The sequence below is a fragment of the Cherax quadricarinatus genome, chromosome 1 (genome assembly GCF_038502225.1).
Source record: "Cherax quadricarinatus isolate ZL_2023a chromosome 1, ASM3850222v1, whole genome shotgun sequence".
In the NCBI taxonomy this organism is placed as follows: Eukaryota; Metazoa; Arthropoda; class Malacostraca; order Decapoda; family Parastacidae; genus Cherax; species Cherax quadricarinatus.
This window is the reverse complement of record NC_091292.1, coordinates 75,990,014-76,007,314: the sequence shown is the minus strand read 5'-3', so window position 1 is coordinate 76,007,314 and position 17,301 is coordinate 75,990,014. Positions and strand designations below refer to the sequence as shown.

Sequence of the window (17,301 nt, the reverse complement as noted above, 5' to 3'; positions counted from 1 at the left end):
CCTGCAACATTCCTGGGACAATCCCTGCCCCTCCTACTCTCCACCCCAGATTTATACACCCTCTTGATCATCCCTGTAATGTAATCAGTAATTCCAGCACAGTTTTTATTACACCATACTATATTAAACGCCTCTACAACACCACACATTCTATTATTTTAACCTTCACTGAATTCACAAATCTTAAGCAAGCAGATTTTACAAATACAATATACAGTACAGTACATATATAAATAATAGCAATGCTTTAATACTGTACAAAATAAAATTTTCTATGATAATACTGTCCATTCAAAAAAATAACTCAACTTATAGGGATTGTCTTTTAAAGGTTTTGGCACAATATAATAATTATATGGGTAGTAGGTTGGTAGACAGCAACTACCCAGGGAGGTACTACCGTCCTGCCAACTGAGTGTGCACTGAAACTTTTAACTGTTTTACATGGTAGGATTGCTGGTATCTTTTCTGTCTCAAACATGCAGGATAATAGGTATATCTTGCTACTTCTTTTTGTACTTAAGTCACACTACACATGCATGTACACACATCTATATTTACACACCCATCTGGGTTCTCTTATTTTCTTAATTATTATTATTATTCTTCTTTATTTCCTCTCATCTCCATGGGAAAGTGAAAAACAATTCTTCCTCTGTAAGCCACGAGTGTCGTAAGAGAACTGAAATGCCAGGAGCAAGAGGCTGGTAACCCCTTCTCCTGTATAAATTACTAAATTTATACAGGTCACACTGCCTTGGTGGGATACAGCTGGTTAGTTGAAAAAAAATTATATAAGACATCTTTAATTCTCTTCATATTTGGGCTTGATTACCAAACATCTGAAGCACTTACCTTTAAGAGACACTGTAAACCTTCAAATAAATACTGCATCACAACATGCTTTAATTCAAATAAAATTTTATCTTCTTGTATATGAACAAGCTGATACTATGAATACACAGGCACAACTGCTGGCAGTACTAAATAAAAGACACAGAGCAAGCTTTTATTGAGACATCTGAATAGAGCTCTACACAGCTCAAAAAGAGTCATGATAAAAGCTTACTCTGCACTTGTGTCTTCAATTCAAGGTAATACTAGCATTCAGATTTAAGAAAATTAATTTTTAAATCCACCACCACCAGAGATAAAAAAAAAAGGGGCAAGAGTTCTTACTGTCTGAAGGAAGCCCAGCGTCGAGGAGGGATGATTTTCTCCTGTGCGCTATTGAAAGGAAATAAAGCCAGATTGAAAAAAAAAAAAAAAGGAAGAAGGGATCAAGACAGACTACATTCCTGAAACCAACTGAACTGAATCTGAGAAAATTTAAAGCCAGGCACAGACCATATCTTGTCCATTACAATTCACTACAGTACTGTACTATATCTATATCATGCTAAAAGTTTATGCTTATCTAAATCTAATGCACCAAGATCTTTAACATGACTTCAAAATAAAATAAGTGCCATTTCATAACAAAAATTGAGATGTATGAAAAACAAGTTTTTAGACAACTGTTCATATATCAGACTTAATTTATTGAAGATAATTTTCAAGTGAAACTTTTATTTTTAGTGTCTTTTATAATATAGTGGTTTTTGAGTACTAAAAAAACCAAAGTAAATTTATGTTAGTCATCAAACTATATAAAGAAGCTATCTATACACATTGCACATGAAGATTTGCTAGGTGTTATATTTCAAGAAATCTCTGACTACAGCAAGCTTTACTGCTTTACAAACCACAGTACATAACTGCTATGCTTAATACTTGATATAGGCATTGTAAACTCAAAGCATACCCCGTAATAAGCTGCCATGAAAAGTGGGTGCTGTTAATATAAAATAAACCAACCAATGCAAAAACTCACAGCAGGTCAAATAGCAATTTTAAGTGTATCTGTGTGAAACTAAAGTTACACTATACTAACGGTTATATCTACAGTACTTCAAAGAGCTCTTTCCTTTGCAGATCAAATTAAAAAAACAAATTAATTTGTAAAGTCTTTGAAGTACAGCACACATTAAAAAATAAATACCACCAGGATATTAGATATAATACTCTTGATCTATCTTCCAGTGTGGAATATATCCTTGTTGAGTAGTAGCATTAAACAAAGGATTGAATGTGCTCATACAATATCTATACAGAGATTTTGAAATGTAAATATACCTAATTTGCATCATATAAAATGCATCATTAGAATTTTGATATATAATAGCGACAAGATAAAATAGACAAATATTCAACACTAGTATATTTGAAGAAGTCCCACCAATCAGTGGCTTTATTAATTCAATACAGAGGCAAATTTGAAGTTGTTGAAAGTTGAGACAGTAAAAATTGAGATAATCAATCCCTCAGCCTTGCAGAACTATGCACAGAAGACAGTGAAAGGTCAAGTCATCAGTCCCTCTGCCTGGAAGCCAGCAAGGGGCCGACAGATTCTAGTATAGAGTACATCTTGCTGCCTATGCTGTAGATTTATCAAACCTAAGGTGCTGAACACCAGCTTCCTGGCTGCTGGACTGAATACTTCAACTTTTACCATCTCGAGTTTCCACACCTTCAAATTTACCTCTGTCCTGAATTGATAAGGCCCTTTTTGGCAAAACTTCTTGAAAGGTACCCAGTTATTGCAGATGTCTAATTCCTCATATAAAACTGTTCAGATGCTAAGTTCCTGTACTAAGTTCAGATGCAAAGTTCTTGTATAGCACATTTTTGCAGCCCAGTTTGAAGATGAATTTTAATAGTAAAACTAATTTTCTAGCATGTCACTTGAACAAGCCCTGGTAGAGCATGCGAAAACACTAATACCGTATTTCAAATTTCTTTTGCTAGCACTGAGCTACACTTGGGCTAAAGAAATTACAAAGCTATGGTTCTGTCTTAAGAACCCTCATCCCCACATCCCTAGTTCACCATTATTAACTATTTACCTAAAAGGAGCAGTAGTAACACTGCAAATGCAATGATGATTAAGCAAGATATTGATGATGCAATAGATACAAATCATAAAATATGCTGTGAGTAGCTCAAAAGATGTACATATGGCATGTGACTGTTAAGAAAATGAAGCAATGGTTAGTAGAATTTGGAAAAATACAAGGTAACAGACCCTGTGTGTGCACTGTGCCTTTTTCCATACTTGTATGTATTACACCATACACAAAATGACAATTGATGTCTGATTTAAAAAATACAAATGGTTAAGCTGCCATTTCATCATGGTTCATCATGTAAGAAGAATGTATATTTGAATCAGAACCTCTGTGCACAGTAAAAATCATTGTTAAATAAACAAGTTGTAATGCATATTAAAGAGAATTGATGTATTAAATATTTAAGAAGCAAAAACCACAATCCACAGATAAATTAAGTAAATGTTACAGTCTAAAGTAATTGAGTAAATGTCATGCTTATAACTCCCAAGAACACAAACTACACACACACACATGCAAATACACAAGAATGTAAAATACTGCTGTAGTAACATTCATATGCGAAACTGAAATACAGATTAATAAAATTATATAAATTACTGTATTACTAACAGGTAAAAATGCACAAGGAAAAGTATCATAATTGTACATTCAGTTGTTAGTGCACAACCCAGGACACTCTTTACTACATAAATCTTGCTCTGATACATACAGGATAGCATGACCAATTCCCATGACTTAACTCCATACATCCCATTCTCTTTCATTCTCTTCTATCACAGAAGATTAGCAAACATTATAATCAAAGTGCAATTTTAATACTTTCTCAAGGTTATCTGACCTTTAACCCTTTGACTGTTTCAGCCATATATACGAGCCAATGTGGTAGGCCCATATGTGAGAGAATGGGTCTGTGTGGTCAGTGTATAAAAAAAAATCCTGCAGCATGCAGTACATAATGAGAAAAAAACTGACCGTGTTTTTTTTTATTAAAACACCGAATTTGAGGTGTATTTTTGTATAGTATTTATGGTTATATTCTCGTTTTATTGGTCTCATTTGTCAGAATGGAAGACAAAGAAATAGAGATGATTTTGATTGGTTTCACTAAGAAAAGGACCTTGAAATGTAGCGGAAATGTTAGAATTTTGCTGATGTTTAAGAGTAAACAAATGACATCATTGTCCAATAAATGTCCAACTAGCCATTCTAATATGCAGCCACGAATGGGTTGACATTATTTACACAATTATTACAATAATGCAGTTGTCTGCATAACAGTAAATCTTCTATTTTTTGTGTGAATAAAAATTCAAAATAGAAAGCAAGAGCTACAAATAAGAGGGGCCTGGAGATGTGACTGATGAATATTGCAAATGTTATTTTAGTGCCAGGATTGTCTGCATTGTTCATTTGAGACCATACATGTATTTTGAAATTGGCATATTTTTTAATTTGCATGAAATTGGTAAAATTGCCAATTTCTGACCACTTTATTGGGTAGTTGAAACTGTAAATTTCCTACTTTTGGTGTCATTACCATGAGTGAGCTACTCAAGTCCCAATATGACTCAGTTTTTAGCAAGCCGCTAACCAGACTGAGAGTCGAAGATCAAAATGAATTTTTTATGAGAGCCACAAAATTTTATTAACACAAGCCTATCCGATGTTATCCTGACGCCAAATGACTTCGAACAGGCGATAAATGACATGCCCATGCACTCTGCCCCAGGGCCAGACTCATGGAACTCTGTGTTCATCAAGAACTGCAAGAAGCCCCTATCACGAGCCTTTTCCATCCTATGGAGAGGGAGCATGGACACGGGGGTCGTCCCACAGTTACTAAAAACAACAGACATAGCCCCACTCCACAAAGGGGGCAGTAAAGCAACAGCAAAGAACTACAGACCAATAGCACTAACATCCCATATCATAAAAATCTTTGAAAGGGTCCTAAGAAGCAAGATCACCACGCATCTAGAAACCCATCAGTTACACAACCCAGGGCAACATGGGTTTAGAACAGGTCGCTCCTGTCTGTCTCAACTATTGGACCACTACGACAAGGTCCTAAATGCACTAGAAGACAAAAAGAATGCAGATGTAATATATACAGACTTTGCAAAAGCCTTCGACAAGTGTGACCATGGCGTAATAGCGCACAAAATGCGTGCTAAAGGAATAACAGGAAAAGTCGGTCGATGGATCTATAATTTCCTCACTAACAGAACACAGAGAGTAGTCGTCAACAGAGTAAAGTCCGAGGCAGCTACGGTGAAAAGCTCTGTTCCACAAGGCACAGTACTCGCTCCCATCTTGTTCCTCATCCTTATATCCGACATAGACAAGGATGTCAGCCACAGCACCGTGTCTTCCTTTGCAGATGACACCCGAATCTGCATGACAGTGTCTTCCATTGCAGACACTGCAAAGCTCCAGGCAGACATCAACCAAATCTTTCAGTGGGCTGCAGAAAACAATATGAAGTTCAACGATGAGAAATTTCAATTACTCAGATATGGTAAACATGAGGAAATTAAATCTTCATCAGAGTACAAAACAAATTCTGGCCACAAAATAGAGCGAAACACCAACGTCAAAGACCTGGGAGTGATCATGTCGGAGGATCTCACCTTCAAGGACCATAACATTGTATCAATCGCATCTGCTAGAAAAATGACAGGATGGATAATGAGAACCTTCAAAACTAGGGAGGCCAAGCCCATGATGACACTCTTCAGGTCACTTGTTCTATCTAGGCTGGAATATTGCTGCACACTAACAGCACCTTTCAAGGCAGGTGAAATTGCCGACCTAGAAAATGTACAGAGAACTTTCACGGCGCGCATAACGGAGATAAAACACCTCAATTATTGGGAGCGCTTGAGGTTCCTAAACCTGTATTCCCTGGAACGCAGGAGGGAGAGATACATGATTATATACACCTGGAAAATCCTAGAGGGACTAGTACCGAACTTGCACACGAAAATCACCCACTACGAAAGCAAAAGACTTGGCAGACGATGCACCATCCCCCCAATGAAAAGCAGGGGTGTCACTAGCACGTTAAGAGACCATACAATAAGTGTCAGGGGCCCGAGACTGTTCAACTGCCTCCCAGCACACATAAGGGGGATTACCAACAGACCCCTGGCAGTCTTCAAGCTGGCACTGGACAAGCACCTAAAGTCAGTTCCGGATCAGCCGGGCTGTGGCTCGTATGTTGGTTTGCGTGCAGCCAGCAGCAACAGCCTGGTTGATCAGGCTCTGATCCACCAGGAGGCCTGGTCTCAGACCGGGCCGCGGGGGCGTTGACCCCCGGAACTCTCTCCAGGTAAACTCTCTCTCCAGGTAAACCATCGGGAAAAGATTCTCTATCATTTCATAAGAAAAAATATTTTTCTTTTTTTAAATATTTTGCAACACAGACACTCTAGGATTGGGGGTTGTGACAGTCAAGGGTTTAAATAAAATTTATTATGAATAAATGTAGAATTCATAGCAGGTGGAAAAAATTTTCAATGAATTATATGTATGAATTAAAATTTCTTCAGCTCAATCATCTCCATGGTACAATATTTATAAACTACATTTAGCTTCAGAGAAGTTGCAGTTTGACTCGAGAGAAACTGACACTGATGCATACACTTACAACAGCTTCACTGAAAATGTTTCAGTCCTGGGAAACTTGTCACTTTGATTACAAAAGTATGAGAGAAGGCAGGCTACATACTGAATAGGCTCAGGAGAGTGAGGTAATAGTGGTGGTGTGAAATACCTTTATATCTCTGATGAATTTCGAGTTTTTGCTCACACAGCCCACACCTGGACCAGGTTTGTCTGGTGCTTGCCTCTGGCAATGTGCTGGTCCACATACCCATCACAGCCTGGTTGATCTGGCACTTGGAGATACTTTTCAAGGTTCCTCTTAAAGGCCTCTACAGTTATTCAGGCAGGGTCTTTGGTATCTACTGGTAAAATGTTAAATATTCTGGGACCATGGATGTTGATACAATGTTCTCTTATTGTGTCCATGACCCCTGCCTTTTCCTGGATTTATTTTACATATTCTTCCATATGTCTCACTCGACATGCTATTATGTCAGCAAGTAATTTAGAGCTAGACCCTCAAATACCTTCTACATACAGTATATATTATTGCATATCTCTATGTCTTTCCTCTACTCCAAGATACATATTTTATGACTTAGCAGTGTTCTCAGTAATTTAAATACATTATTGGCCCCTTTAAGCAGAAGTAAATAATCTACTTATCTATTCCAGGTCTGATCTCTCTCCTGTCCTGAACAGAGCAGTCAACACAGAGCAGTACTGTCAGCAAGATATTCCTGGCATTTCAATACTGTCACCCTGGTCATTATTTCCCTTGCATTAAGAATTCTCATCCACCTTGTCATTTTCCTGCCTTCCATGACATTTGCATTAGTGTTCTTTAAGAGACATCAGCTGACATTATCATCCTTGGGTCCTTCACGTGTTCCTTTCATCCTATTTAGTGATCCTCTTGAATTGCGTATATAGTTGAGTTCATTCTATGTATAAGCAGCTAGAACTACTACATTCAACAAACCAGCCATATTCTACCAAGGCAGGGTGGCCCAAAAAGAAAAACAAAAGTTTATCTTTTTAAATTTAGTAATTTATACAGGAGGGGTTACTAGCCCCTTGCTCCCGGCACTTTAGTCACCTCTTACAACACGCATGGCTTACGGAGGAAGAATTCTGTTCCACATCTCCATGGAGATAAGAGGAAATAAACAATAACAAGAACTAGAAAGAAAACAGAAGAAAACCCAGAGGGGTGTACATCTTTCTTTCAACACACCGGCCATATCCCACCGAGGCGGGGTGGCTCAAAAGGAAAAACGAAAGTTTCTCCTTTCGCATTTAGCAATATATATAGAAGAGGTTACTAGCCCCTTGCTCCCGGCATTTTAGTCGCCTCTTATAACACGCATGGCTTACGGAGGAAGAATTCTGTTCCACTTCCCCATAGAGGTAAGAGGAAATAAACAAGAACAAGAACTAGAAAGAAGATATGTGTAGTGTGACCTAAGTGTAAGTAGAAGTAGCAAGACGTACCTGAAATCTTGCATGTTCACGAGACAGAAAAAAAAAGACACCAGCAATCCCACCGTCATGTAAAACAATTACAGGCTTCCGTTTCACACTCTCTTGCCAGGACGGTAGTACCTCCCTGGGCAGTTGCTGGCTACTGACCTACTACTTAGGTAGCTAGAACTTGTCACCATTTAATGCTATGGTGTTCTCCACTACACAGTGGAAGGCTTTGCTTTTATCTTCCTGCAATTTTTCAATCTTCTATTGGGGTGATCTTCAAGCTTACTATCTGTGAATGATACAAAAGTGTGCTAAGTGTTTTTATGCATGTCTGCTATGAAGATGAGAAACAGTAAAGGCACCAAGATAGTGTCCTGGGGTTTTGATGTTTTTTTAGTATGCAATGTTAGATTTTGTCGTGTTGACTACTAATCCATGTTTTATTTGTCAGAAAGTTGAATATCCATTTGCCTACTGTCGCCAGTTATACATATTACTGTACCTTCATTTATGTACCACTACTCCATGGTCACATGTCAAAAGCTCTTGTAAAATCCATGTATGCCACATCTGCATTTTAATTTTTTCCAATACCTCCATAATCTTAGTCATAATGGATAAGTAAGGTGTGACATGAATGATATTCCCATTTTAAATTCAGTCTAGTTTGGGTTGTACAGGTTATGCTGTTCCATAAAATTTCTTATGTGGCATCTCCTCACACTTTCTTTGACAATGCTTTACTGCCTCCTTTGTCTGGAGGAGCTATGTCTGCACTTTTAAAGCCCTCAGATTTCACACAGATCTAAGCTCTTTCTATAAAGGATACAGAGTACACATATTAGTGGTATTCTGCACTTCTTTATTGACAAAGAACTCCATGAATATGGTCTAGATGTTGCATAAGCAGGAATGTTTTCTATTTCTCTTTTCGAATTCCATGGGATTAGGATTTATGTCAGTTATACAATCTGTGGGGCCTCAGAGATATTGAAAAATTTCTGCATTTTCCATTCTGCACTGGTTTATTGGATTACTGAACACTGAATTTTGCTCATTTCTTTTTCACTGTTAATGTGACTGACATTCACAATTCTACAGATACTAGTTCTTAACTTGGATTTTGCATAATTAAAATATCTGAGGTTTCTCGCAATAACCTGGACAGCTTTTTGTTCCCTTTGTGCTTCTTCCATCTAGTGGAAAAAGCTTAAGTTTTTGTTCTACCTTAGTAATCTCTTTGCTCATATTCTCTCTCCTTCATTGCAACATTCAAGTTTTTAAGCAGTTTGGCAACTCATTTTTTTTTCTGTACAATCAGTTATGCTTGTCCTGCATTTGGTACAATACATATTTCATGCAGACCTTGTAAACCTTTATATTCAGCTTTTCCAAGCACTGGTGAGGGTTTAGCAAGTTCATGACTTTCCCAGGGTATGTCTGACATTTCTTTGACTATTTTGTTCCCAGTCCTCAAATTATTTTAAATTTACCTCTTCTTGCACACTATTTCTGGAATTCTCCACCCCTGTATTTATACTCGTTTGTGCTTCTGCAATATTGTGATCAGATTATATTGGATGTGCGACTGTTATTGTCCCTGATCAGAGTCTCATTGGTAAATATCATTTCTAGTGGGCTCTATTATCTACTGGTTCAAAAACTTTTCACAAAGCCCAATTATTTCCAAGGTAATGGGGTTTAAAGGAGCTATTTCTGATACAATGCAGTCATTTACCAACATCTTTCATAATAGTTAAAAAATACCTATAAAATCTCACATAAATGTGATATTCATTAACCGTCTGTAAATTCTCAGGCTATGATTTTGCCAACTCATTTCAATCACCACATAAAGGGCAGAACATCAAATATATATTGATTCTATGTGATTTATTTGTCCTTGAATAATCTGCCATTCACAACCTGTGATTGCAGTGATTTACATAACCTATACTGATACTCAATGTCTTGCATATTATCCTAGGTCTAGATTCAATGCACTGAATAATTAGAGGCTTTATTCTGTGCCTACACTTGCATAAAATTACAAACTAGGCCCGGTGGTCTGGTGGCTAAAGCTCCCGCTTCACACACGGAGGGCCCGGGTTCGATTCCCGGCGGGTGGAAATTCCGACACGTTTCCTTACACCTATTGTCCTGTTCACCTAGCAGCAAATAGGTACCTGGGTGTTAGTCGACTGGTGTGGGTCGCATCCTGGGGGACAAGATTAAGGACCCCAATGGAAATAAGTTAGACAGTCCTCGATGACGCACTGACTTTCTTGGGTTATCCTGGGTGGCTAACCCTCCGGGGTTAAAAATCCGAACGAAATCTTATCTTATCTTATCTTAACTCCTGAAGAAAAAAAAAATCCTTGAATGACAGAAATAAAAAATAACTAAATAATGCTATAAGACCTAGATAATAGGTTGGTAGACAGCAACCACCCAGGGAGATACTACCATCCTGCCAAGCGAGTGTGAAACAAACCTTTAATTGTTTTACATGATAGGATTGCTGGTGCATCTCAAATATGCAAGATAACAGGTATATCTTACTACATCTACTTACACTTAGATCACATTACACATGCATGTACATGCATACATATTTACATATCCATCTGGGTTTTCTTCTATTTTCTTAATAGTTCTTGCTCTTCTTTATTTCCTCTCATCTCCTTAGGAAAGTGGAGAATTCTTCCTCCGTAAGCCATGTGTGTCTTAAGGGGCAACTAAAATGCCAGGAGCAAGGGGCTAGTAACCCCTTCTCCTGTATAAATTACTAAATTATACAAGAATTTTATTTTTATGTTACCCTGCTTTGATGGGATACAGCCAGTTCATTAAAAAGAAAAAAAAATTCTACAAGATCACAAAGTGACAACCGTAAGATAAAACTTTTGCCTTTGACATCCTGCATCTACCATTATTACTACTACTATTTTGCCCCTACACATAGCCTGTATTCACTTTTACTTCTTGTGCATTCATAGTGATTAAGGACCCAGGGCTGAAGCATTTTCAACAAAGGTGTCCCAAGCTTATGCATTTGTGTCCATTTTCCTTAAAGTTGGTGCTAGTCATTTGCCTTCTGATTGAATTCTGATCAAATTTTCAATAGTTTACAATGTGGTGAATCATTACTACTGTATTTCATATGCAATCTAAGTTAAATAAGTTGAAAATTTAGACAACTACTGCACTTATAATTTTCCCCTATACCCATTTTCTACCATGTGAATTTTTTTTTATGCTGCCAAAAGGTCTGTAAAATATCACACTGTTGAAGTTGACAATCATTCTCATGCCCAGTTTCATATAACAACTCTGTTGTATCATTAGCAAGATTATATAATAAAAGTTGAATAGTTATTTTTTTTTTTTTTTTTTAGAAATTTCAATTAAAAAAAATTAACTCTGAACATTCTCAGAATTATTGAAAACACTCCTGCCTTGTAGTGTTCTTCCTGTTTAGGTTAGAAATATTGTACAGTATGCAAGACAGATGAGCAGAATTATAAGTGTGTGGTTGCCTTTCAGAAAAAAATTATCAAATAGTATGTGTATTACAAGTACATAATGTACTATAATTCTGCTCCTGTGAAATGAAGTAAATAAATAGATAACCATGACCCCGAAGCATGCTTGCTGCAACTAAGTGCCTCATGCTGCTACTGCTTGCAAAACTTCACCGCAGATCAATACCTGGATGGAGAGCCACGTAAAGACCTTCTGACCCAAGAATTTCTGCGGCTAAAATTACTAGGGGGTAGAGAATGTGGGGGGCTTCTGATGCTGCCGTCCAAGTCATCACTGTCATGGAATGAAACACTGGTTTATTCTTGTGTAACTGTTTACATATCATAGGTACCATAGTTTCCTGTATATAAAGCACACCCCAATTTAGGCAGGCAAATTCTTGGGAATAAATGCAGTGTACTTTATTTAAAATCATAAGTGAGACAGTAGGTGGTTGCTCATGGGCACAGTAGCTGAAAGAGATGGGACCCTGCACAGCTTGTCATCGGCTCTACTACCACCAACACCAAAATGATTATGAGTACCTGTTAGAAATGGCTGCATAATTAGTTACATCGGCTGAAGCTGGTTTTAATATTCCATGTAGGTAATATATAAATTATTATTTATAATAATTACTAATCACAAGTTTTAAGGGAAACATTTTCAAAGGGGGAGTGTCTGGAGTTTAGTTTACCGATACTGCAGCACTGAGACTACCACTTGCCAGTAACCCAGAGCCAGCCTTTGTTCCTCACCTTGAGCATACAAGGCACAAGGTGATTTTGAGACTTTTGGAAAAAAAAGAAAAGGTGCATCTTATATGCTGGAAAATATGGTATATATCATGTACATTATGTTAAATACTGCTAGAATGTTACTGCACTAAATAGGCATCAAGAACTGACTGTATGTGTAGCATAATTATAACTAGTGTACTTACCTTTCACATGGAAAAAAAAAATCACCTTTTATAAAATTCCAGTTTAATGCTGACTTAATGCATTTATTACATATATACAGTGGACCCCTGGTTTACGATATTATTTCATTCCAGAAATATGTTCAGGTACCAGTACTTAATGAATTTGTTCCCATAAGGAATATTGTGAATTACATTAGTCCATTTCAGACCCCCAAACATACACATACAAACGCACTTACATAAATACACTTACATAATTGGTAGCATTGGGAGCTGATCGTAAAGCGGGGTCCACTGTATTATATAGTCTCACATTCATGATTTAAATTACAGTAATTGCTTTAGTCATTCACTGGAAATAACTGTTTTTCAGTTAAATTTCTATATATGGAACTATTAAAGATTATGAAGCAATAAAATTCAATAGTGCACTACTGTACATTATTCCCAGCAAACAAGTACACTCGCACACCAATATTTTTTTTTATTCTGCAGCTCTAAATACTGCTGGCTAAATCTTTTATGTAAAGCACTGTATATACTAATTAGATATGGCAAGTTCTAAATTATTATTTTTCATTAAGAATAATATAAACTAAAATTGTACATTTTACTACACAGTTTTGAGACTTTATAGGACAAACTTACCCCATCCTGGCTGAGTCAGAGTCACACTCAATATCATCAGCTTCACCATAACACTCAAAGTTTTCTTCTTCCCGATCACTCATACTTGAGCAGCCACTGTAAAATATATGCCAGTTATTGTAGCATCTTTAAAATGGCATATTGTAACATTTTTAAATTGTAATGATGAAGACATGTGCAACAGTTGGATATCTTTATTTTTGGAACATTTTGCCTACACAGTAGGCTTCTTCAGTCAGATACAGAGGCAGTAGTTGTAGTAGGGAAACAAAGGTTAATGGACTAATTACATCTATATTTCACTGCTACACTTGCTGCCCCTATTCGACTGAAGAAGCCTACCGTGTAGGCAAAACATTTAAAAAACTCATCAACTTGTCGGTATTTTATACCATTTTCAACATAATGACACTGTAGCCCAAAGCATGAAACACTAGTTCCATTCTGAAATTTGACTGTTTCAACAACTGACACCTACAGTAGGCATAAAAAATATGCCCATGCATAAACAGATTACAGTGGTACCTTGATTTATGAGTGCCAAGTTACGAGTTTTCCAAGTTACGAGCCGTCGCTCAGTTGATTTTTTGCTCTGAGTTGCAAGCCAAAATCAGAGTTACGAGCGAGCTCCAGATACGCCACCACTTACAGGAGATACCAAGGAAATATCAAAAACATCGATAATAACCAACGTGTAACATCCTTTCAATTTTGATACCACTGGTAGTGTCATCCTGCCAGAATGTTCTATAAAGTATGCCCTAAGTAAAGAGAAACAATTCAGGAATGTGTAATACATGTTTGGCAGGCCGGCTGGTTAGGTGGCCAGCTGGCTGGCCTGCTGGTTTGCTTTGGCTGTCTCTATCCCTTTCTGTCTGCCTGTCTCTGTACCCCTCTGTCTCTCCCTGTATCTCTCTGTATCCACATCTGTGTATCTCTGGATCTGTGTATCTGTCTGTATCTGTGTATCTGTTAGTTAGTTTTAGTTTAAGTTACATTCACTTGTTAGACGAAGAATGAGGGGAGACCTGATCGAAGTGTATAAGTGGAAGATAGGTATTAACAAAGGGGATATTAATAAGGTCTTGAGGATATCTCTCCAAGAGAGAACCCGCAGTAATGGATTTAAATTAGATAAATTTAAATTTAGAAAGGACACAGGAAAGTATTGGTTTGGAAATAGGGTAGTTGATGAGTGGAACAGTCTACCTAGTTGGGTTATTGAGGCTAGGACTTTGGGTAGTTTCAAATTTAGGTTGGACAAGTACATGAGTGGGAGGGGTTGGATTTGAGTGGGACTTGCACATCAGAGCTTATTTCTTGGGTAGCATTGAAAATTGGGTTGGTCAAATGTTTTGTTAGTGGGATGGATTGTAAGGGACCTGCCTAGTATGGGCCAACAGGCCTCCTGCAGTGTTCCTCCTTTCTTATGTTCTTATGTTTAATATATTTATTATGCACCCCATACCAATCCTGTGGGCGGTAGTCAAAAGATTACAGAGGTACATAATGGGTCCAGGGACTGGGCCTCAAAGTTTTGATAAGAACATAAGAACATAAGAATGTAGGAACACTGCAGAAGGCCTACTGGCCCATACGAGGCAGGTCCTTATCAAAACGATCTCTACCTAAAGCCACCCAAGAAGTAACTCCCGTACCCAATGACACCAATCAAACCCAGCCCCTCCCACTCATATATTTGTCCAGTCTCTTCTTAAAGCTACACAAGGTCCTAGCCTCTATCACCCCACTAGGAAGACTGTTCCACGCATCTACAACTCTGTTAGAAAACCAGTACTTACCTATGTCCTGTTCCACGCATCTACAACTCTGTTAGAAAACCAGTACTTACCTATGTCCTTTCTAAATCTAAATTTATCCAACTTATATCCATTATTTCTGGTTCTTACCTGGTTCGACACCCTCAGTACTTTATTAATATCTCCCTTGTTTATCCCTGTCATCCACTTATACACTTCAATGATATCTCCTCTCATTCTACGCATCTCCAGAGAGTGGAGATTTAAGGCTTTAAGTCTATCTTCATACGGGAGGTTCCTTACACAGTAAATCATTTTAGTCATTCTTCTCTGTATGCTCTCTAATGAGTCTATATCCATCCTGTAGTAAGGAGACCAAAACTGAGCAGCATAATCTAAATGAGGCCTCACTAGTGATGTATAGAGCTGCAAAATAACTTTTGGACTTCTGTTACTTATACTTCTTGAGATGGTTTAGAAAGACACGTAAGCAAACCAACTTGTCGGTATTTATTACCAAGGTTTATACCAACTTCTTGAGATAAATCCAAGTAATCTGTTGGCCTTGTTGCGCACACTAAGGCACTGCAGTCTTGGCTTTAGATTTCTGCTTACCATGACTCCTGTGAGGGAAAAGTTCAATAGATAGGTGTAGAGGGAATATATATATATAGTAACAGTAGTTTCACTGCCGGCTACTAGTTAAGGTAGGGTAAGTCACGCTCCCGTTTTTCCCGCCTTTTCTCCCCCACCCTGAAATTGATAGTTTGTCTGCCGGCTACTAGTTAAGGTAGGGTAAGTCAAGCTCCCGTTTTTCCTGCCTTTTCTCCCCCTCCCTGAAATTGATAGTTTTACTGCCGGCTGCTTGTTAAGGTAGGGTCAGTCTAGCTCCCGCTATCCCTTCCCCTCCCTCTTCCCCCCCCCCCCCGAAAGGTGACGTGTGGGGCTCTGGTTAAACAGTAAATCACTAGACTCACAGCTCCCAACTCTACTGTAAGTACATGCCTGCCTTGTATTCTAGTGGATTTATTGGTTGAAAGCTTCACTTTTGACCAATAATAAACTTAGTCCTTTCAGTCTTGCTCTAGGTTGACTGTTGTAATAGTCACCACGTCTTTTGAATATTGTACACTACCATGAAGAGTGATTATTTAAGCAGTGGGTAACCTGTCTATCTTTCCAGCTTGGATGTCAGAGAGGGTCACCTGGCAATCAACGAGTAGAACAGGAGAAGGACTAATGTCCAGAGACTTCTCCATTTTGTATTGAACTACCTGTGCACCTGTATGAAATTGCAGGAAGTAACTCCACAGCATTGCAGCGGTAAAGAACCTGCTTTCCTGTCTTCAGGATAGAATACTCACTGGTATACTGTGAAGAACTAGCCAGTGGATGGTCACCAACACCTGCGACCCCCCCCCCTTATCATCAGCAACGGCTACGGTTTCAACAACCGTGTCACCAACACCAGACACCATTGTAGATATTAGTGTTGAGTTCAAATGTTATTTTATTCATTTCATTTTTCATTTTTCTTTCAAATAGGATATACCTTTCATGTTTTGTTGTTTTATGTTTGATTTAATAAATAGTGTTTATCTTTGTGAATTATTATTTCTTTTTCTATTCATTAATTTTCCTGAGGAGGAGCCAGCCTGAGTAATACTGAATGAAGTTGTTACAGGGCTGAGTAAGCCTTCACAAGTGGCGACCTTGCCAGGATCAACTCTACTGAATCAAGATTCAACTCCATCCCGAATCTCCCATTGGAACTTCAACGCCGCATAACACAGACGGTTACCACCAGCCATGAGTAATCATTCTCTATGGTAGGACTACAGTACAGGTATTTGAAAGTGACAACTTGTTTCATTGAGCTCTTTATTGTATCAAGGGAACTGTCATAGGACACTTGTTGGTGAGAAGATTGGATGGTCAAGGGACCCCATTCTACTTACTGTTTGCTCAGAGCCGGCATAGAACCCTTCGTTTTCGTTAATACATATTTTTTAATTGAAGCAGGGATCGAGCCCTCTGGTTTATTTACAGTTTGATTATTATTATTAAAATCAAGGGGGAAGCGCTAAACCCGGAGGATTATACAGCGCCTGGGGGGGATGTGGAAGGCATTCAGGCTTAATTCGGGGAACTGGAGCACAAATCCATATTTACAGTTTGAGCGGAGCAGGAATTGAACCCTCCATTTTCTTTAATACCCGTTTCATTTCCCCTGATAGTTTAAGTTATTCTTGCAAGTATGGATGAATACCAGTTTTGGATGAATGCTGGAAGTAAGTTAGGAATAACAGGGAAAAATTTAGAATCTTTCATTAGTGCTAAGATCCAGGAAAGACTTGAAAGAGAGAACTGAGAGAGAAGAAAGACAGTTAGAAAGGGAAAGAGAAGAAGAAAA

The 17,301-nt window shown here is 38.1% G+C and overlaps 1 protein-coding gene across 7 annotated transcripts in view; it reads right to left on the bottom strand.

The window, feature by feature from the left end:
* Positions 1-17,301, bottom strand: part of nuf (rab11 family-interacting protein nuf) — an 820,792-nt gene that overhangs the window by 270,301 nt on the left and 533,190 nt on the right. For 3 of the 7 annotated variants that reach the window (XM_070082903.1, XM_070082913.1, XM_070082907.1), the window contains exons 5-7: positions 13,129-13,224; positions 11,742-11,849; positions 1,180-1,227 (exon numbers count right to left, since the gene is read on the bottom strand). In XM_070082903.1, the coding sequence (XP_069939004.1) occupies positions 1,180-1,227; positions 11,742-11,849; positions 13,129-13,224 (252 nt within the window). The remainder of the gene's footprint in view (positions 1-1,179; positions 1,228-11,741; positions 11,850-13,128; positions 13,225-17,301) is intronic. The other 4 variants (XM_070082932.1, XM_070082936.1, XM_070082918.1 and 1 more) reach the window with 3 other exon arrangements.